The 22,944-nt window shown below is 46.5% G+C and overlaps 1 protein-coding gene across 1 annotated transcript; it reads right to left on the bottom strand.

Moving 5' to 3' along the window:
- Nucleotides 1-11,972: 11,972 nt before the first annotated feature.
- slx9 (SLX9 ribosome biogenesis factor) lies at nucleotides 11,973-22,654 on the bottom strand. The gene is made up of 6 exons (XM_072379261.1): nucleotides 22,444-22,654; nucleotides 22,188-22,308; nucleotides 17,921-17,989; nucleotides 16,418-16,592; nucleotides 12,288-12,353; nucleotides 11,973-12,195 (listed from the first exon to the last, which is right to left on the bottom strand). The coding sequence occupies exons 1-6, from the start codon at nucleotides 22,645-22,647 to the stop codon at nucleotides 12,069-12,071; spliced, it is 762 nt and encodes a 253-aa protein (XP_072235362.1). The 5' UTR covers nucleotides 22,648-22,654; the 3' UTR covers nucleotides 11,973-12,068.
- Between the last annotated feature and the right edge of the window lie 290 nt (nucleotides 22,655-22,944).

Here is a 22,944-nt window from a genome sequence, read left to right as displayed (position 1 = left end):
GTGGTAAATACCCACCAGGGTATGGAAGCTGGATAGGGCCATAAATCGCCTCGAACTGAACGTGAATCATAAAGCGCCGGTTTTAACGCAGCAAGATGCGTAAAATACTCACTGGCTTTGAGGCCCGGTGCTCCATCGTGCTGGAGGAAGCACGGCTCTTCAAACTATTCCTGGATGGTTGGGTTTGGTTTCGGTACCATTCTCTATCCATTCATTTGACAGATCGTCACCTCCCGTTGTGCCAGCACTCTCTCGGCCTTTGTCTTGCGTAAATTTATGTGTTACTTTGTGTTTATTGCCTGTTTTTTTCCTGCCACCGTGTGTTTTTCTGTGTCTTTTCCAATCGATTTTTCCTGCCTCGCTGTGATTTTTAGTTACTCCTGTGGACCCGTTTAGTTGATTAATTACGCTGAACTTTTCCTGTTGACGTGCATTCGGTGTCCTCATCCTGCCTGAGCTCTGCTCGAATCTGTCACAAGAAGATCTAAAGCGGAGGGTTCGTATCTCCTCCTTGATGTTCTTTTGCTGAGCTCATAAACATGTAGGAAGTTTGCCTAATGGAGTAATAGAATCTCTGGATGTGCTTTTTGCTCAATACTTCAGACTTTCTGACTTCTGAAAGGGGAGTGGTGGTTGTTGAACATGTTTGAAAAGGTGTTAAAGGGCTTTTATGACACCATATCCTGGTCAGCAGTACAACAGTGTTGTTCTCACAAAGCATGGAGTAGTTGTCCTTAAAGTACTCATTTAAGGTGGAGAAAACATTCGCAATAAAATACATTTCATTGCTGAAAGCTTTGCTGGCATTTTCCATGTTGTTATGGCAACAGGTCCCACGACAGTTTCTTTACTTGCTTGGAAAACCAGTTCATCCCAGAGTGATGGATTGGGGATACCCTCAGCATTCAAAACTTACACAGTGGGTTCCTGATCAAGAGTGAGGATGTGATGAGTCATTCCATCTGCTCCAAATATTAATCACATGGGTGTGTGCTGTGCAACCAGGATGTATGAGGGGGCAGCATAGTGGTATCTGATCAGTAGAGGTTTCTGCCCACAAAAATGTTCTGAACTGTTCATTGATCTATTCATCATCATCTTCCTTTTATCTGAGGTCGGCTCACAGAACCAACAGATCCAGGAGGGAAACCCAGATATCCTTCTCCCCAGTGACCCTCTCCAGCTCCTCCTGAGGTGTTCTCAAACCAGATGGGATATATAATCCCTCCAGTGAGTTCTGGTTCTGACCCGGGGCCTCCTCCTAGGAGGCATCCTAACCAGAGCAACCACCTCAGCTGACTCCTTTCTATGTGGAGGAGCAGCAGCTCTACTTCGAGCTCTTTCTGGATGATGGAGCTCCTCCCTCCGGATGATGGAGCTCCTCCCTCTGGATGATGGAGCTCCTCCCTCTGGATGATGGAGCTCCTCCCTCCGGATGATGGAGCTCCTCCCTCCGGATGATGGAGCTCCTCCCTCCGGATGGTGGAGCTCCTCCCTCCCTCCGGATGGTGGCGCTCCTCCCCCCATCTCAGGCTCAGCCCAGCCCCTCTCTGAAGGAAAGTCATTTCAGCCGCTTGTATCCATGACCTCATTCTTTGGGTCAGAACCCAGATCTGTGAGCTCAGGTGAGGGTTGGAACAAAGATGGAGCAGGAACCTGAAAGCTTCTCCTTCCGGCTCAGCTTCACCAAACGGACCGGAGCAGCGCCCTCATTACTGTCCATCTCTGACTCCTCAGAGTTGTCCCAGACCTCCATGTGACACTGAAGAGGAATGTCGACCAAAACAGCCCCACAATGTCCAGAACTTTCAGTATCTCTGGGTAAATCTGGTCCATTCCTGGCATTTTAACAACCTCATATTCAGATCAATTTAGTTTCCACTGAATAAGTTTTAGTTTGAATAAAGACCTTTTTCCAGCCAGTTACCATTTTGTAACTATTATCACAGAATGGAAATTTATCTACATTCAAATAGCGAAATGCCTCATTTAGAAAAGTAATTTGACCAGAGGTTGCAACAGTAGACACCATCTTTGTGTGTGTATATACCTTTGTGAAAAGAGAAAAAACACTGACAAAAGAAGTATTTCCGAACCTAAGTACATGTGAAACAGCACAGGCTCCGCCGTGTGCTCTCAGTAATAAAATGAGATGTAATGACAACTCCAGCATCTCTTTCGAAGTGTCTATAAATATCATTTACCAAGAATAGATCTCACAGTCCACAACTTCAAACAGAGACCACGGCTCAGGATCTGCAGGTTCAGTCGTCTCTGCCTGCCACAGACTCTACAGTTGACTTACGTGACATCATTCCAACTTGTTTTGCTGTAACAGGTCTTTGACCACAGCTCTGATGTATGTATCATGTGACTAATGCCATCACTCTGTAAGATGGTAAATCTTTAGCAATAAATCGGACCCTAGACGTGCTGCAGCTGGACTTAATCCCTGCTCTGCAGGCTTCTGTTCCTTCCTTCTTATAAACTCCAGATGATTTCTGAATATCAGATCTGATGATGAATTCTGAAGCAAGTAACGGTTTGTTGTTAAACGCGTTCTGTTTAACTTCTAAGCATCGATGATTTGTCACTGAGAGATCTGATATATTTGCTGAATAGCCACAGCTTTGTGTGGGCTCAGATCTGGTGATTATTATGTAATGTGTCAGCTTCTTTTGTAAAATCATCCAAATCAATCAATTCTGTTGCTGTATGACTTTGGATTTAATAGTTGTAAAGCCACAGTGATAACATGTTATTTGCATCTACCTCTCAGGCCATGGTGGTGGGTGGATAGCTGAGCAGGAAATGAGCAGGAACTCTGTTGAAATGTTGTCCATTATTATCAGCGTAGTCTGAATCAGGTCTGTGCTCAGCTGGAGCATGTTGTGGGTAAAAAGTGCTTTCTTCAGTCCATCACTCCACTTTCTTTCATGACGGTCATGTTGTGCTGTTGGGGTTGCTCAGTGGAACGGACCACGTCCTTTCCAGAGTCTGATCAAGGATCAATGCTCTTTTTATTGTTTGAAAAGGGATGTTAAACATACATGTTGCCTTACGTAGCCAAAACCCAATCTCTGTTTGACACCACTGTGTCTGAGATTTCCACAGTATCTTCCGTTATCACGCTGACAGAGAACATCCAGAACAAGATGTGGGACGGAGCAGTGTCACGGCCGGGCTCGCTCCCCTGAAATCTCTTATCAGTGACGACATAACCGAAACACCTCAGCTATCATCACACATAACTAGAATAATTCATTCAAAACAAAGTCAACTAGAAATGAAAAATACAACAGAATCAACAATGAATCAAATAAATCAAGAAAATAGTTAAATTAAGTAAAAAAAAATCACTCAAACAAAAATTGATCATCTCAGTCGTATCAGGCTAAAACTGAAAAGCATCTTTGAACTTAAACCATCCATCCGTCCATTTTCTATGCCCGCTTAATCCGTCAGTCGGGTCACAGGGGGGCTGGAGCCTAGCCCAGCTGTCATTGGGCGAGTGGCAGGGTACACCTGGACAGGTGACCAGTCCATCACAGGGTCACACAGAGACAAACGAGACACACAACCACACACACTCACTCCTACGGACAATTTTAGAGACACCAGTTAACCTAACAGCATGTTTTTGGGTGGTGGGAGGAACCCGGAGAGAACCCACGCATACACGGGGAGAACATGCAGACTCCACACAGAAAGAACCCAGGTGGGGATCGAACCTGGAACCCTCTGCTGTGAGGTGACGGTGCTGACCACCACACCACCGTGCTGCCCTGAACTTAAACCCTGAACCAAAAACTTTAACTCAGTACATAAAGTATTGAAACTCAAACACATTACCATCAGGATCGTCCACTGCCTGCTACTTTTAATGAACATAAAATGAATCAAAAATGAACCAAAAATATCAAAAGAAGGAAACACAGTTTTCAATCATGTACGACACAGAAAACCAGGAAGAATCAGACAATAAAAAGAATGTGTTGTGATCCAACTCATCCAGTCCAATCAGCGCTCCACACTCACATACATTTGTCTGGCTCTGGATCCACTAAGCTACCTTGGAAGGAGAGGTTACAGCACTTCACTTCCATGAAAGAGGTCTCCACCACCTCTTCTCCCTACCCAGGCTACCCATTCTCCCAAAATCCCATCCTTTTCCACCCCACGTCCAGTCACTCCCACCAGCGTTATCCTTCAGCTCACACATCAAGTCTTTGATTTTATTCATAGCAGTTCCCATCAGCCGCAGTGTTTCCGGGTATAAATGTGCAACACTTTGGTGCTTGTGACCTTTGCCTGCTTTTAGTTACATTTGTACCTGGGTGCTGGCTGGTTGTCTCCTGTTGTTTTTCAGGCTGGGCTGGACGGCTGGGAGGAGCGCTCCACCATTCCCACCTGTGTCCCATTACCAATCTGGCACCTGTTAAAGCCTGCTCCCTCCTGGCCTGCGGTGTGGGATTGTTGCCTCACGACGGACGAACACGCATGCCAGTTGGATACACCGTTCAGAGATCGGTACCCAGCCCAGCCTGCCACCGAGCCAGCCCGCAGTCCGTATCCGAGCCTGACGTCACGAGTACACACGAGATCTTCGGAACACGGGAACCACTCATCTCCCCAACCGTGCGCGGAGTCACCAGGACACGGAGCCTCCTTCCACCTCACTGAATAAATCCCTTTTTACCTCTACCTTCTGTCTCCTGTTCGCTTTTGGATCCAGACCCCTCCAGCACCCTAACAGCAAACACCACCTTTCTCTGCTAATATCCAATCTAAGGCTTGTCTGTTCTGCCAAGCCATCCTACCTGTCTCCTGTAGTTGTTCTCCAAAGGCTACAAGGCCTTCACTCGTGTAGTTAAGAATTCTCTGTTGTTTGTAGTATATGAAGTTAATCCAATCCACATTTTTTTTGTGATCCATGGCAAAATCCAAACCCTGCCGCCACCTCACTGCGTGCTTTGAAGGTGAAAAGGAATCCCTCTCGGCTGCCCTACTGCATCAAGGTAAATGCGCTCATCAATGATGTAATTACCACTAGATCTTCTCTTGTTTAGTATCTTGTTTACTCTGCCATACACTAACACTACTGATGTCTTCATCCTCAGAAGGACCTATCCACCGACACATTAAAAAAAAACACCTCCATACAGCCAATAACTATCGGGTATGTTTGGTCCCCAAAAACAAAAAGACATGTCTGCTTTAAAGAATGGAAATATTGGAGTATTACACACGCCATCTGTCTCAACCAGCACTCCTTCTCCTACAAAGCCCTCAGTTGTCCCACTCACACCCTCCTCTGCCTCTGGTTTGAGTGGATACTGAGGAAGATTAGGAAGTTTTACTTTGGACCACCTCTACTTTCACTAGATTAGCAGATTTCACCAAACCAACATCAGCATCATTATTAGAATGGTAAATGGACTGTACTTGTATAGCGCTTTTCTAGTCTAGCTGACCACTCAAAGCGCTTCACTACATGCCGCATTCACCCCACTCACACACATTCATACAGCACGTCTTAAGATACACATATCTACTAATCATTCACACACATTCATACCCCAATGATACACTGGGGGGCAACGTGGGGTTCAGTGTCTTGCCCAAGGACGCTTCGACATGTATCCTGGGGAAGCCAGAGTCCTTCCGATTGGTGGGCGACTGCTCTTCCTCCTGAGCTACAGCCGCCCAAACAGAACATATCTGAGAATTTAGATATAATTTCCTCCAACACGTCACTTTCACTAGTTTTTGCTTCGCTGCTTGAACTGATTGGTTTGCCAGTGCCATCACCACCTGTTCACCAACAAAGTAACATGTGGAGCAGATTCTGGTACATTGTACCATTCAGAAATAAATGCATTTGGTTCCACATTCATGGCTGCCCCTTGTTTCCCAATGACTGATGTACTGAGTTGTCAAATTTATCTCCAAATGTTCTGTCTGTCTGTCCCATGGTGCTTCAAACTCTTAACTTTCTGAAACATCATAATACTTTGTAGAGTGACAGTGGAGTGTCAGCTGCATTGCTTTTGGACACTGAGCTCCAATGTATTTTTCCCATTTGTTAAATGCCCCTGCCACTGGCTCAGAGATAGAGCCTTACTGTATCTGTTTGTGTTAACTCAGGGAACTTCAGGCCTTCTTTATGCACGATTACACCGGATCTTTTCAAATGAAAACAGACATAAAATCAAATAGATATTTAGTGGTTACAGTTCTGACTGTCTTCTAGTTTGATCTTTAATCTGCCGATAGAATTACAGCTCTTACCGTTCTCTGGCAGAGAAAGCTGACTTCCAAAAGCAGTGCGACGTAAGCATACCTCTGGTTGAAGATAGAAGATTCTTGAAGCTTTTCTGTATTCCTCTGAGCCAGAGTTAACAAAGTGACACAGCAGAGGATGGGCTATAGTTGAAAATAGTTTCAAACCCTCAACAATCAGGAGGTGATGCTTCTCAAAACTGTTACAGTGGTGGTATCACATGTATTCTTGTCCAGAAGCTTTAACATTTGTTCATATAGAGACTCTGTTTCCCAGCTTGTCTCCAGCATGGTATACAGTATGACACGTGGAGAAGAACCATGAAAGAGTTGGCAGCATCTACAGAGAAACAGCCTCTAATGTGTCTAAAACTACCAAATAAAGCATTGATTTAAACTCACTAACTTTTTAAATCTTCCTATCCTTAATGACAGTGTCAGGACTGGTTGACTGTTTGGTTCTGGAGAACCTTTTGCTTAGTTTAGGTTAAGGTGAAGGCATGACTGTTGAAGAGATCCTTCCCAAAGCAGGTTTCAGTCTCTCTACTGTATGTACAACAGCATCATCAGCATACATTTGCAGATCCATGCCATGACTCAGCTGCAGAGCTGTACAGATGAAACAGCAGAAGAACACAGAAATCTGTGGAACACTACTAACTCAAATTCATCTAGGTTCCACAAAGTGCCCTCCAATGTGTTTCTCATTCACACAAACACTTACATAGTACTGCTCAGTATATTCTCTGTAATAACACACTGATGAACATATGTGGGGCAGTGAACAGGTCATGAGGACGACCATCACTTGAGAACACAATCTGTTGTCTAACAGTCCTATTGGCAGCTCTTACGGATGTTTGAATATTTACCTGATATCTGCTATTTCTCACACTATCATGACCTTAGGCTTAGTTTAAACTGTGGGTTTTCCATAGGAAGGTTCCCATTGCCCACTACAACCTTTCTCTTATCCTCAAGAAACTTGACTTAGAACCTATTTTAGATGTCAAACCATCAGCTTTTTGCACAGTAAATCTTTGACTTTATTACCTCAAAATATCGATGTAGGACTATTTACTTCAAATAAAGCTAATTCATTTTTTTATTTATAGCTCCAAGTCACAGAAAATGTCATCTCAATGTACCTGAAAGTTACAACCCAAGTCAAGCCAATTAGATTCCAGTTCATTGTTACTGGAGCCTGTTATGGAAGTTTTCAATCGCTTCCTTCCTAATACCTCTGATGAGCAATGAAATAGAGAAACTTACTTTTTCTGCCGGCCGGCTAAGTTTTTATTCTTCGTTGCAAGGAAAAAGATCAGTCCACAGCATTCAGTGGCAATGGTATGAAAAGATACAAACAAAAGAAATACAGAGCATTTATACCTTTAGATGTGTAACAACATCTCCAGAGGGGGGCGGGATGCAGTCTTGATGATAATTAAGAAACAGGAGGTTAAAACGATTATCTTGTCTGAGTGTTAATTAAGAGGTAAATAGTTTAAAACAATGATGTCTGGGTGATACAAATGGTTAATGTGGATTGGAGAGTCTGTCAGTCCTGAGACATAAAATTTACCATCACAAGCTCCATCCAGGGTGTACCCCACCTCTCGCCCAATGACAGCTGGGATAGACTCCGGTTCCCTGCTACCCTAAATAAGATTAAGCAGGTATAGAAAATAATTCAGTCACATCCAATTCATTACATTTCAAATCAGTCCAATTCATACAGAGCGAATTCAAGGAGGTTTTCCCTTTAATCAATACTTCCATATTGGATTTGATCAATCGGTCTTTGTTGACAGGATATGTACCTCAGACTTTTAAGGTTGCTGTAATTAAACCTTTACTTAAAAAACCTACTCTTGATTCAGAAGTGTTGGCTAATTATCGACCTATATCCAATCTCCCTTTTTTGTCTAAAGTTCTTGAAAAAATAGTTGCAGCTCAACTTTGTGATCATTTACATAGAAATAATCTGTTTGAAGAGTTTCAGTCAGGATTCAGAGTGCATCATAGCACAGAAACAGCACTGGTGAAAGTTACCAATGATCTCCTCTTAGCCTCTGATAGCGGACTTGTTTCTGTGCTTGTCCTGTTGGATCTCAGTGCTGCATTTGATACGATCGATCACAGCATTCTGTTACAGAGACTTGAACATGTTATTGGGATTAAAGGAACTGTATTAGGCTGGTTTAAGTCATATTTATCTGATAGATTCCAGTTTGTTCTTGTAAATGAAGAATCTTCCTCACACATCGGAATAAATCATGGAGTTCCTCAGGGTTCTGTGCTTGGACCGATTCTTTTTACTTTATAAATGCTTCCATTAGGTAACATTATTAGACAGCATGGCATAAATTTCCATTGTTATGCTGATGATACTCAGCTGTACTTATCTATGAAACCAGATTAACCCAATAGGTTGGTCCGACTACAAGCCTGTCTTAAAGACATAAAGACCTGGATGACTCAGAACTGTCTGCTTTTAAATTCAGACAAAACTGAAGTTGTTCTCTTTGGACCTGAGCGCTTCAGGGAGAAATTGTCTCGTTATATAGTTACTCTAGATGGTATTTCCTTGGCTTCTAGTTCTACAGTGAGGAACCTTGGAGTTATTTCTGACCAGAATTTATCATTTGAAGCACATATAAAACTGGTTTCAAGGACTGCCTTCTTTCACCTTTGTAATATTGCTCAAATCAGGAACATCCATATTGAACACAGGGATGCAGGACAACAAAATGTCTCCAAATATCACTTATCACTACAATTAATGGAACAGGAAAGAAGGAGACGGAGTTGGGTTCATACCACGTGAGGAACTGTTTGATATGCAGCTGAATAAATGTTACAGTAACACAGCGCTCCGGTGACTTTTAATTTGACACTGTGCTCTTCCCACAGGATCCATTATTAATGAACACTAATGGCTTGAAGCACAAACCCTCTATTGATTAGGTTTGTCTTACCTCTGCTCTAATCATAGCATGGACCACTGCAGGGGTGGTGGTGGTGGGGGGGTGGGGGGGTGGGGGGGGGGGGGTGGTACAGCTCATAGTTTTACTTCTGTCACTAATTTCATGCTACTGTAAGGATCAAACTGGAAAAAATGAAAAAGAAGATGTCAAACGTCTGATTGGATTTAACATAATTTAAAAATTTAGCTGGACTGAATCAGTTTAACTGGAGCCATGCTGCATCTTTGAATACACAACAAACTCAGGCATGATTTCAGGGCCGCATGTTGTCTTTGAACCTGACATGACGGAGTAATAAGGCAAATTACAGCTTTCATTGACTAAGTTACATTCTTGTGTATTCAGCGCAGGATCTGATGGGAATGCAAAGACAAGGAATTTAGCATATGTTAGCACCTCACCAGCAACCAGGTGGGTGGCTTCTGTTCTCTGTCAGTCATTAAAGCTATTTGGGTTTATTGGGAAATATGCAGGTAGTGCAAAGCGTCACCCACAGAGCCACAACAGACACAATGATAGGAAACAACAGTGAGGAACCTTGGAGTTATTTTTGACCAGAATTTATCATTTGACGCACATATAAAACTGGTTTCTAGGACTGCCTTCTTTCACCTTCGTAATATTGCTAAAATCAGGAACATCCTGTCTCAGGGTGATGCAGAGAAACTAGTTCATGCATTTGTTACTTCAGGATTGGACTACTGTAATTCCTTATTATTGGGCTGTCCCACATATTCTCTGAAAAGCCTCCAGCTGATCCAAAATGCTGCAGCCAGAGTTCTGATGAGAACTAACAGGAGAGATCATGTTTCTCCAGTTTTAGCTTCTCTTCATTGGCTCCCTGTTAAATTCAGAATAGAATTTAAGATTCTTCTCCTCACATATAAAGCTCTTAATGACCGAGCTCCATCATATCTTAAAGATCTCATTGAAAGGTATTTTCCTAACAGAGCACTTCGCTCCCAAACTGCAGGTTTACTTGTTCCCAGAGTTTCTAAAAGTAGAATGGGAGGCAGAGCCTTCAGTTATCAGGCCCCTCTCTTGTGGAATAAGCTGCCAGTAAATGTCCAGGAAGCAGACACCCTTTCCACTTTTAAGATTAGGCTTAAAACTTTCCTTTCTGATAAAGCTTATAGTTAGGGATGGCTCAGGTGAGCCTGAAACATCCCATAGTTCTGCTGCTATAGGCCCAGCCTGCTGGGGGAGCTCCCATGATGCACCTCTCCTCCCTCCATGTACAGATGACATCATTGCTGTCATTAACTTGTGTTTCTCTCTCTCAGCAGGTATCTCTGGCCTGGTGTTACGCTGCTTGTTGTCCCCTCTTTCCTGTCCTCTCAGCCCCAGCTGGTCCAGGCAGATGGACCCTTCCTGGTTCTGGTTCTGATGGAGGTTTCTTCCTGTTAAAGGGAGTTTTTCTCCACAGTTGCCTCGTGCAGCTCAGGATGGGGGATTGGGTCAGAGAGAAGTTTCAGTGCAATCTGTTGGTTTAGTTTAGCTAGGAAACTTTTTTTAATTGGTTCTATATGTATTAATTGGACTCATTTGGAATTTAATTAATTGGATTCTAATTGGAGGCTGCACGGTGGTGTGGTGGTTAGCACCGTCACCTCACAGCAAGAGGGTTCCAGGTTCGATCCCTGCCTGGGGCCTTTCTGTGTGGAGTCTGCATGTTCTCCCCGTGTATACGTGGGTTCTCTCCAGGTACTCCAGCTTCCCCCCACCATCCAAAAACATGCATGTCAGGTTAATTGGTGACTCCAAATTGTCCTTAGGAGTGAGTGTGAGTGTGCATGGTTGTTTGTCTCTATGTGGCCCTGTGATAGACTGGTGACCTGTCCAGGGTGTACCCCGCCTTTTGCCCGATGACTGCTGGGATAGGCTCCAGCCCCCCCACTACCCGATTAACGGACTGTCGGTATAGAAAATGGATGGATGGATTCTAATTGGCTTGAATTGGACTGCATCTTTGAAGTATCTTGAGATGACATTTGTTATAATGTGGCGTTTTATGAATAAAACTTTGAAATGAAGATGGCTGAAAGTAAAGGAGAACTGAAACTGCCATATTAATGCCAATATTAATGTGATTTTGTTAATGTTGATATTTCTTTCCTTTGCCACTCAGTTTACAATTCTATCATTTTTTTAAACTTTTAAATGAATTTAATTTGTATTCATGTTTAAAGACCACCTCCTCATTTGCATAATGAGGCAGAAATGTTTACAGGAAGTACAAAAAGATAGAAAATATGGAAATAAATGGGTTTGAAATGACAGAGAAGTACATGAAAAAATAAATGACAAATTAAATTAAAAACATGATCAAGTTAAAATGAAGAATTTGAAGAGAATGTAAAACAAGAGAAGCAAATAAACATGAAATATATTCCAGTTTTATAAAATGATTGAAATGAAACTTTAAAGAAAATAAAAAGCAACATTAAGTAAATGATGTTTTCAGTTCATTTTAGTGGCATTTATCATCACATAAAATATCATTTTTGGATTATTTCAGTTTCAGCCCTGCTCAGCAGATGATGAGCTCCACGGTTTCAACAACGTCTTCATACCAGGATGAGAGGGGTTGCCGTGGTTACAGAGTCATGCAGGCGCTGATCTTAGCGTGAACAAAACAGTAAAACAAGCTGAAACTAAGCCAGCGTGCTTGCTGGGACGCTTGCAGAGAGGAGCAGATGCCTGAAAAGTATCAGCTGATTTATTGCAGCAGGGAAACATGTTCCAGTCATCATTTACAAACACACACTTCAGTCTCACACTGTTCAGCTGTCACTACTGTTAACTGGGGCCTTGCTCTTCTTCCTGTCTCATCCTCTTCCTCAGCTGCTCTCCGATATCCTCCAGAGGGTTCTTTTTGGAGGAGAGCGTCTTCACGGCTTCGCTGAAGCGGCTGCTCTCAGTTTCCCTGAAAAAGGCACAAACATGCTGATGCTACTGAGGTGTGACCACGCAGCGTGGCGAGGAACAGCAAAGAGGAGAGGAAAGAAAGCTGCTCACAGGAGTTTACGTTTCTGAGACTGCTTCATCTGACTGAAGTCTGTGGGCTCCGGTCTCTTCACCGGCCTGAAAGGACGAGAGAGAAAGTCACACAGCAACAAGTTTCACTGACTGACAGAGTTCAGCTGCTATAATGCTCAGGGATGCATTTGCCCTCTATCGTTGCTGTATTGATCCTGTGCTGATCCCAACTAATCTGACACCCCCTCTATATAAAGTATATCCTGCTGGGATAGGCTCCACCCACCGCGACCCGACTGACGGATTAAACGGGTATAGAAAATGGATGGATGGATGTCTGTTATAAAGGATCCAGAAGCATGCTGCATTCTCAGTGACATCTACAGTATGCCATTGTCCTGTAACACATAAATACTGAGCACGGTTCTAACCAAAGAAACAAGACAAAGCTGCACCCTTCCATCCAGGATTTATGTGTCTACATCCAGTGCTCGAGGGCCGCTGTCCTGCAGGTTACAGATGTTTCCCTGCTTCAACACACCTGATTCAGATGAAATGGACCTCTTCAACAGATTAAGTTCTGCTGATGATGCATTGATCTGAATCAGGTGTGTTGAAGCAGATGAACATGTAAAACCTGCAGGGCAGCGGCCCTCGAGGACCAGATGAGAGTATCCCTGATCTACACATGCACTCGGCCCCACTGCAGAGTGCAGGAGTGGAACTAAGGAGTTTAAACAGAAACTGTTTCTTTCTGTCTAAAGAACATTTGAAACCCAACAATACAGAATATTTGGTCCAAATATTACATCAAATGTCAGGATGTTTAAACAGCTGTTATATACCAAAAAACTGCAGAAAGTTTTCTGCTTCGAGCTGTGACATTTCCACACCTGTGAGTAACTGAGGCAGAGCAGGTGCTTCAGTTCTCTGTTAAACCCTGAACGCCTCCGTCACGTTAAACCCTGAACTCCTCCGTCACGTTAAACCCTGAACGCCTCCGTCACGTTAAACCCTGAACGCCTCCGTCACGTTAAACCCTGAACTCCTCCGTCACGTTAAACCCTGAACGCCTCCGTCACGTTAAACCCTGAACGCCTCCGTCACGTTAAACCCTGAACGCCTCCGTCACGTTAAACCCTGAACGCCTCCGTCACGTTAAACCCTGAACTCCTCCGTCACGTTAAACCCTGAACTCCTCCGTCACGTTAAACCCTGAACTCCTCCGTCACGTTAAACCCTGAACGCCTCCGTCACGTTAAACCCTGAACGCCTCCGTCACGTTAAACCCTGAACGCCTCCGTCACGTTAAACCCTGAACGCCTCCGTCACGTTAAACCCTGAACTCCTCCGTCACGTTAAACCCTGAACTCCTCCGTCACGTTAAACCCTGAACGCCTCCGTCACGTTAAACCCTGAACGCCTCCGTCACGTTAAACCCTGAACGCCTCCGTCACGTTAAACCCTGAACGCCTCCGTCACGTTAAACCCTGAACTCCTCCGTCACGTTAAACCCTGAACTCCTCCGTCACGTTAAACCCTGAACTCCTCCGTCACGTTAAACCCTGAACGCCTCCGTCACGTTAAACCCTGAACTCCTCCGTCACGTTAAACCCTGAACTCCTCCGTCACGTTAAACCCTGAACTCCTCCGTCACGTTAAACCCTGAACGCCTCCGTCACGTTAAACCCTGAACTCCTCCGTCACGTTAAACCCTGAACTCCTCCGTCACGTTAAACCCTGAACGCCTCCGTCACGTTAAACCCTGAACTCCTCCGTCACGTTAAACCCTGAACTCCTCCGTCACGTTAAACCCTGAACGCCTCCGTCACGTTAAACCCTGAACGCCTCCGTCACGTTAAACCCTGAACGCCTCCGTCACGTTAAACCCTGAACTCCTCCGTCACGTTAAACCCTGAACGCCTCCGTCACGTTAAACCCTGAACGCCTCCGTCACGTTAAACCCTGAACTCCTCCGTCACGTTAAACCCTGAACGCCTCCGTCACGTTAAACCCTGAACGCCTCCGTCACGTTAAACCCTGAACTCCTCCGTCACGTTAAACCCTGAACGCCTCCGTCACGTTAAACCCTGAACGCCTCCCTCACGTTAAACCCTGAACTCCTCCGTCACGTTAAACCCTGAACTCCTCCGTCACGTTAAACCCTGAACTCCTCCGTCACGTTAAACCCTGAACGCCTCCGTCACGTTAAACCCTGAACGCCTCCGTCACGTTAAACCCTGAACTCCTCCGTCACGTTAAACCCTGAACGCCTCCGTCACGTTAAACCCTGAACTCCTCCGTCACGTTAAACCCTGAACTCCTCCGTCACGTTAAACCCTGAACGCCTCCGTCACGTTAAACCCTGAACTCCTCCGTCACGTTAAACCCTGAACGCCTCCGTCACGTTAAACCCTGAACGCCTCCGTCACGTTAAACCCTGAACGCCTCCGTCACGTTAAACCCTGAACGCCTCCGTCACGTTAAACCCTGAACGCCTCCGTCACGTTAAACCCTGAACGCCTCCGTCACGTTAAACCCTGAACGCCTCCGTCACGTTAAACCCTGAACGCCTCCGTCACGTTAAACCCTGAACGCCTCCGTCACGTTAAACCCTGAACGCCTCCGTCACGTTAAACCCTGAACGCCTCCGTCACGTTAAACCCTGAACGCCTCCGTCACGTTAAACCCTGAACGCCTCCGTCACGTTAAACCCTGAACGCCTCCGTCACGTTAAACCCTGAACGCCTCCGTCACGTTAAACCCTGAACTCCTCCGTCACGTTAAACCTTGAACGCCTCCGTCACGTTAAACCCTGAACGCCTCCGTCACGTTAAACCCTGAACGCCTCCGTCACGTTAAACCCTGAACGCCTCCGTCACGTTAAACCCTGAACGCCTCCGTCACGTTAAACCCTGAACGCCTCCGTCACGTTAAACCCTGAACGCCTCCGTCACGTTAAACCCTGAACGCCTCCGTCACGTTAAACCCTGAACTCCTCCGTCACGTTAAACCCTGAACTCCTCCGTCACGTTAAACCCTGAACTCCTCCGTCACGTTAAACCCTGAACGCCTCCGTCACGTTAAACCCTGAACGCCTCCGTCACGTTAAACCCTGAACGCCTCCGTCACGTTAAACCCTGAACGCCTCCGTCACGTTAAACCCTGAACGCCTCCGTCACGTTAAACCCTGAACGCCTCCGTCACGTTAAACCCTGAACGCCTCCGTCACGTTAAACCCTGAACTCCTCCGTCACGTTAAACCCTGAACGCCTCCGTCACGTTAAACCCTGAACTCCTCCGTCACGTTAAACCCTGAACTCCTCCGTCACGTTAAACCCTGAACGCCTCCGTCACGTTAAACCCTGAACGCCTCCGTCACGTTAAACCCTGAACGCCTCCGTCACGTTAAACCCTGAACGCCTCCGTCACGTTAAACCCTGAACTCCTCCGTCACGTTAAACCCTGAACTCCTCCGTCACGTTAAACCCTGAACTCCTCCGTCACGTTAAACCCTGAACGCCTCCGTCACGTTAAACCCTGAACTCCTCCGTCACGTTAAACCCTGAACGCCTCCGTCACGTTAAACCCTGAACGCCTCCGTCACGTTAAACCCTGAACGCCTCCGTCACGTTAAACCCTGAACTCCTCCGTCACGTTAAACCCTGAACGCCTCCGTCACGTTAAACCCTGAACGCCTCCGTCACGTTAAACCCTGAACGCCTCCGTCACGTTAAACCCTGAACGCCTCCGTCACGTTAAACCCTGAACTCCTCCGTCACGTTAAACCCTGAACTCCTCCGTCACGTTAAACCCTGAACGCCTCCGTCACGTTAAACCCTGAACGCCTCCGTCACGTTAAACCCTGAACGCCTCCGTCACGTTAAACCCTGAACGCCTCCGTCACGTTAAACCCTGAACTCCTCCGTCACGTTAAACCCTGAACGCCTCCGTCACGTTAAACCCTGAATGCCTCCGTCACGTTAAACCCTGAACTCCTCCGTCACGTTAAACCCTGAACTCCTCCGTCACGTTAAACCCTGAACACCTCCGTCACGTTAAACCCTGAACGCCTCCGTCACGTTAAACCCTGAACGCCTCCGTCACGTTAAACCCTGAACTCCTCCGTCACGTTAAACCCTGATGACTGAGCCTTTGAAGTAACTTACATTTTGTTTTTCCTGCTCTTGCGGCGAGTTGTGAGGGAAGCTGCACTGGGGGTGATGAGCTGACAAAGCTCCGGCAAGGCATCAGCTAGTGGTCTCATGTCTCCCACCACGGGCGTAGCCTGCCTCCGGGCCTCAGCTGCCTGCTGCTCTTTAGCCTGTTTGATGGAGCTGATTTCTGAAAGACAGCAGAGGAGTCCACAGAATAAAGGTGTTTTTCCAAAGGCCAGATAAAGCAATTAAAAACACTCAAATACCTTTATCAGAATGAATGGTCAGGATGAGGTGTGTAAACTCAGGGTAAGTGAAAAACTAGTGCCCCACATGAAATAATTTGTAGGTATTTGTATCTGGTTTCATTTCATTAAGACTTACACAACATTACAGAAAGACTGGAGTCCTCTGCAGACAAAGGGGTGGGGGTGAGGACGTAGTCCTTTGGTGTACATGTTAACACCTCAGAGCTGCGCTCCACAGTCCAATGAGCAAACAGAAAACTCGCCAACAAATCAAAGAGTCTCCTCATCAGACATCAAGTAAATCAGCACACTGGGTTCATGACGAAAAATGGGAAAAGAGGCATTTTCCCCACAGCTGTGTGGTGATTTTCTTCACTAAAGTGGGGCCTTGAACTCACCACAGAACATAATAATCAAATACCCGCCCCCGTCTTTTTATGAAACTTCTTGAAATTAGAAACAAGCTGCCCTTCTAATTCCCCTTAATTCCTGCTAACTGTGAGCCGTGGAGTTGGGTTTCAGCAGGACAGAGACAGCAGCCATTAGCACCTAATTATACGCCTGAAGAGGACCAGGGTTGTGTTACTGAGGAATTGATTGGCTCAGCAGAGGAGTACGGTTACAGGCCTGATGTGAATTACTGGAGCCCATAGGGGGTGGGGGGGTTTATACAGACGCTGTGATGGAGAGTTGTCCACGCGTCAGTTTCAGGGATGACCAGTTCAGTACTGTTCCTGGTATGTTCATTCAGTCATTGTTGAAAACACTGACATTCCAGGATGTCGTCTGAAGACCCTGAACAGCTCATTTAGATGCTTTAATGTCTTAAACCTGCAGTTCTGACACATCAAGTTTCTTTGTGTTGACGTAGCAGTTCCTAAATGACCAAAATGTTTGCTTGAATGACTCTTTCTCCTTTCCACCTATAAGCTGAGGCTGCATGAAACAAACAGAGTATTCTCAGAGACAGATCAGATCTGACTAACTCCTCACAGATAGTTGGGGGCACACAGCTCTATGCTGAACGTTAACTGGCTCCTACTAAGGGTTAATCCATTCCTCTTACTGTTCTAATCAACTCTCTTCTGAGCATGAAGGTCTTTAAACAAGCTGCTCCTATCACATATGAACCGGCTCATGATGATGTTTGAACCTTTCTGAATCCCAAGGGAAGCTGAAATGTGTTGGAGACAGCAAAGCAAAGCATTTAACGAGCTTTTTTGGGTTTGAGCTGCCAGCCAGCAGTGTTCATTCAGTGTGGACTCACTGCTGAGCCATCTCTCCCTCCTCTCCTTCATCTTCTCTTTCTTTGACTGGATTTTCTTCTCCTCTGGGCCTGTGAAACAAACACATTTCATATTAAAAATGTTCAGCTGATCACACACTGTGGAGCCATGCATGTACACCAACATGTTGTCATGCCAACACACACATAAAGTGTAGTCTGTTTAATAGGAAATGACTTCTTCTCCTCCTCAGCTTCACCAGAACCCACTGACCCAACTTTACAGTTCATATCCACCCCTGACAGCATCGTACTGAATGACCACCAACAACATGAGCCGCGAGGGAGGAGGACCACAACCAAAGCCCCCCTGAAGTTCCCTGTGGTCAGGAGGAGCGCAGGGGCCACAGAGGACAGGGAGCCATATACTGGGACATCATGTGTGTGAGCTTCATGGAGGTAACAGGGACCTGAAGCTGGTGGAGCACTGAAACAGGGAGGTACCTGTCAGGTACTTACTGTGTCCGGACCACAGGACACACGTGGAACCTCCTGCCTGTGGGAGCAGGTGGAAGTTCAGGGCTGCCACCCAGCTTCAGGTTTAGTTTGGGTGGAACAGTGCACAGGACCTTAGGGAGTCTTTATTGGGAAGGATCCGCGTGCCAACCTCACTTTGTATTCTGTACTGAAACTACTCAGTAAATGCAGTCCATTCTGTTTCCACCTGCTTGTCTTATGTTACCCCCTAAATCCAAGCGGAGCTGGGTCACAACAGCTACTCCTTTATCGTGCAGTCCTCATATGGACCGTCTTGAATCTTTGAAAATAAGCCTGATACCAACAACTAACATCCTTTCTCACTGATCAATGGCCATCCATCTGATTTAAGTGCTCCAGGCTTCTGCATGCCTTTACTCCGCCCGTCCATCCACCCCCCCGCCTACCCACATACATGCAATGATCTGGCGCTGAACAAAGAAAAACCTGCACCATATATACTGAGGGAGGTGATAACAGCTGGAGATCAGGTGTGCTGATCATTAGGAGACAGGAATGACCAAAGTAAAACAGGAAGTAACCAGAACGCAAATCCAAGGACCGCCACAGATGCGTTCTAAATCTGTCTGGTGTGCGCCCTTCTTCCTCTGTAAAAGTCAGATCCAGGGTGCTTGTGTTTCCCTTGAACGCAGCTCAGCTTCTCGTGTTTGAGCAGATGTGAGGCTGCTGTTCAGACAGGCTCATTATCTCCTCTCATCTGCCGCCGTCCTCCAAACAACAGCGTTTCTGCTGCTGTTTGCAGGAAGAGAACAGGCAAAGATAGGCATCTGCTGCTGACTACAAATGCGGGCAGGGGTGAGGAAATGGAATCTGTCCTGAGCCGGTGGGGGTGTCTGTAGTGTTTGTGGAGGGGGGAATGGGATGGGTGCTTTACCACCGCTCCAGTCCCTCGGGGAGCATCGTCTTTCCACTGCTAGATGAAATGGATAGCTGTGATTACGGCCGGCTGGAGGCGACCCCACACCTCCCTGACTACGTCCTGCTCATGGTACTCACAGCCTGCATCTGATGGAGGTGTGCAAAGAGGGTGATCAAAGATAAGAGGTGGGTGATGATGGCCGAGCAGAGAGTGGAATTACAAAGATTCTGGCTCAACAACAGAAGAGTTTGGCAGCATCCTGAATCCGTTCTGAATCTCTGAGCGAGGCTTTGAAGGACTTTGTTTGATGGGGAATTCAGTTTTATTCATACAAAACTTCAGAGATACGGTCCAGTTCAAGCCAATGATAATCCAATCCCATGCAGTCATACAGTGGTGAGAAATTCTGTAAAAATCACACCAGCTAGCAGGGGCCCAGTGTGTGAAACAGCTGTCATTCCAAAAGAGTACACAGAAATATCCACACACCACGTGCACGCCCGCTCCCATGCTCCTTCATTTCATTCATCCTAATGAACGGGACATCGATGGCACGTGCAGGAGCCACTAACCTCTCCTTGGTTCCTCCCTAAAAACACCAGAAAATAACCTCTGAACTCCTGTCACATTAGCCAGAACAGAGGAGAATCCTGCTGAAAGAAGAAGAGTGATCACCAAGGACATGATCATAAGACCACAGGCACAGGAGTTAGCTGTAGCTCAGTGATGTCAAAGCCAACGATTCTTCATCAAGGCAAAGAATCGGGAGGACAGTGCGACCAGAACAGCTGGAACAAATGATGTGCGCCACCTCCACAGAGCAGCTACTTTCATCTCAGATAGTTTGATCTCAGATGGCTTCTCGTGTCAGAGCACCGACTGAAGGCCTTACACTGCTCATCACAGGAGGACGTGGGAGCCAGTTCCATTCGCTGACATCATACCTGCTGCTTCAGATGTCTCCTGAATATTTTCGGAGCTGCAGGGATGCTGTGAGGCCAAACGCTTCATTGCACTCGTGGAGATGATCTCAATACCATTACTTAGCGTGTGACAGACCACATTAGCTTCTGTGTTAATAACCCAAGCGGGGGGGGAGCATCAGAGCCGGAGCTGAATGTGAAGTACATTTTCATCTCATTCTGTTACTTTTTGTTGGTGAATCAGAATGTGCTGACGTCACATTTCTCACCCTCCCAGCTGTCTCTTCGATTTGTTCCATCAAGAACATTTATTCGGATTTTCTCAACAAAGACTTTGCTCTGAAAGGACCAGAGAGTCAAACAATAAGTAAAAAAGATACATCAATAATCCTTTTAATCACATCATCATCAGACAGAGCCTGGAGATCTGAAACAGAGCCGTTTGTCTGAGAAAAGCTGAGGAAAAGGTGCACTATCACACACACTGACTGCTCAAACTACAACCATCCACACACATTTAGAAAAGGCCAAGGGCAAATCAAGAGAAATCTACCGAGGTTCATCCTCAGGTACGATGTCCTGATACCCGTCGCTCATCCGTTCAAACATTAGTATCCAGTAACATGAAAGTGGGTTCTGCTGCTGCTCGCTGCAGTAACATGGGCCTCATACACCCTCTGGTGGGCAGAAGAGAAAGGTCTGTTCTGTTAGGAGCCATGTCGGTAGCACCGGCTGACCCAGCACAAGCAGAAAGTCACATTTTACACACTGATGGGAAACCATACCGATTCATTCATACGTCAGAGTGGATTCTCAGCCATCCAGTTCACACTTGGCGGGTCGGTACAGTCACATGTGTCACTGGTTCTAGCCACAGGATCCAGGGTGTGAATGGTTGTGAAACTGCCGGGGAGGAGAGACAATGCTACAGTGTAGGTGCTGGGAGGGTGAAACCTGAGACCACCTCCTCTGTTCAAACATGGTTTTTCCAGTTTAACATAGATGGCTTCCTTGACTCCTCTCTCAAACCACCTGTCTTCTCTGTCCAGAATGAGGACATTACTGTCCTCAGTGTGCCTTCTCCTTCAGATGTAGGGCCCTGCTGGGTCTGGACCTGAAGAGCTGGCTCTCCTGCGCTGTGCCATGCTCTTGTGGGGCTGTTGTTCGGTCTCTCCTACACAGAGGTCTGTACACCCTTCCATTGCACCGCTCTGCATACACCATGCTACTCAGTTTGTGTTTAGATCTCAGTCAGTTCAAATATTACCATGTACTACCATCAGGCTAAGTACAGGAGCTCCTGTGCTGGAGTGGACTGCACAGCCACACACAACGTCAAGGTCAGGATGATGGGACTGTGCTGGAGGATGAATCTGCATACAGAGACGAGTGGACCACCGCAGCAGCTGCACCACCGCAGCAGCTGCACCACCGCAGCAGCTGCACCACCGCAGCAGCTGCACCACCGCAGCAGCTGCACCACCGCAGCAGCTGCACCACCGCAGCAGCTGCACCACCGCAGCAGCTGCACCACCGCAGCAGCTGCACCACCGCAGCAGCTGCACCACCGCAGCAGCTGCACCACCGCAGCAGCTGCACCACGGTGGTGAAGCCAGCAGAGGGCAGTGTGCACGTTGACCTCTTTCTGCCATGTTCATGTATTCTATTCTTTTTGAGTTTCCCCGGCAGCTACTGGAACCTCTGTTTGGCCATGTGTTGCACACATATCCCACGTAGCTGTGAGCATCCTCTGTTATTTAAGGTCTTCCTTTCCTGTCTAACCTGTGGCTTCCAGCTGTGCACCCTGGGCTTCACCATGTCCCTCTGTTTTTGGTACATGACAGGATGACAGTAAAATTCAGTTTGACTCGGGCTTTTTTTCCGTGTGCACGTGCACCGAGTCTTTAACAGTGGAAGCATCACTGATGGCCGCGCGGTCTGTGCACGTTCATCAGAAGACAGCACTGACCTTTCTTGGTGGGTGTGGGCACATCTGGAGGTTCTTCAAACTTCAGAGTTTGAACCAGGGCCTCTGGAGAGATGTTGGTGCCCGCAAAGACCCGGGAGGGGAAGGGGCTCTGTGCGGGGACCTGGGGGGGTCCCAAAGCCGTTATAATCCATCATAATCATGTCAGATATATGTTCAACTGTTCTTACTGCATCAGATACACTCATCTGCAACCTGCGTGTGTGTGCTGTGGCTGCATTGTTCAGGTGTTACACACCTGTGTGACGGGTTTGATGCTTTCCACAGGTGGGGGCTGTCCTCCCTGTAACGCGGGGGGCCTCAGCAGAGACACCGGGGACCCGACGGGCTGCGTGAGCTTCACCGCCTCCTGGTGAAGCTTCTGCCGGACATGTTTGATCTTTCCAACCATGGTGGTGAAGTCAACTTCATACGAAGTGTGTCGACAGCGTGTGATGCGCATCAAGTCCGCCACGCCACCGGAAGTCAAGAAGTTAGTGCTTTGAAAGTAAACGTCGTCTTTTTCATTTGCTTTCTAAGCGTTTGCTTTTTGGCTCCACGTGTGCGAAACGTGCTGCTTGTAAACAACCTCAGAGCCACGTGACTGTTCATTCTAAACAATCACGAGCCTGCGTTTCGCTTCAAAGCTTTGCCTCAATAAGCCGCAGCCCTTTCATAGAGCTGTATTATTCTGTAGATACACACCGGAAATGACTGACTGAACTCAGTTACCTTGACCTGAACTGGTGTCCCGTTTAAA

This window comes from Leuresthes tenuis, unplaced genomic scaffold (genome assembly GCF_036924035.1).
Source record: "Leuresthes tenuis unplaced genomic scaffold, fLeuTen1.0.hap1 SCAF_1, whole genome shotgun sequence".
NCBI lineage: Eukaryota > Metazoa > Chordata > Actinopteri > Atheriniformes > Atherinopsidae > Leuresthes > Leuresthes tenuis.
This window is presented reverse-complemented; position numbering and strand designations above follow the sequence as displayed.

Coding starts and splice junctions, on each gene's coding strand:
- slx9 (XM_072379261.1), bottom strand. CDS start 22,647: ATGCGCATCACACGCTGTCGACACACTTCGTATGAAGTTGACTTCACC. Junction 12,354..16,417: donor AAGAGCAGGAAAAACAAAAT/GTAAGTTACTTC, acceptor TCGTCCTTTCAG/GCCGGTGAAGAGACCGGAGC. Junction 12,196..12,287: donor TCTCAGAAACGTAAACTCCT/GTGAGCAGCTTT, acceptor TGCCTTTTTCAG/GGAAACTGAGAGCAGCCGCT.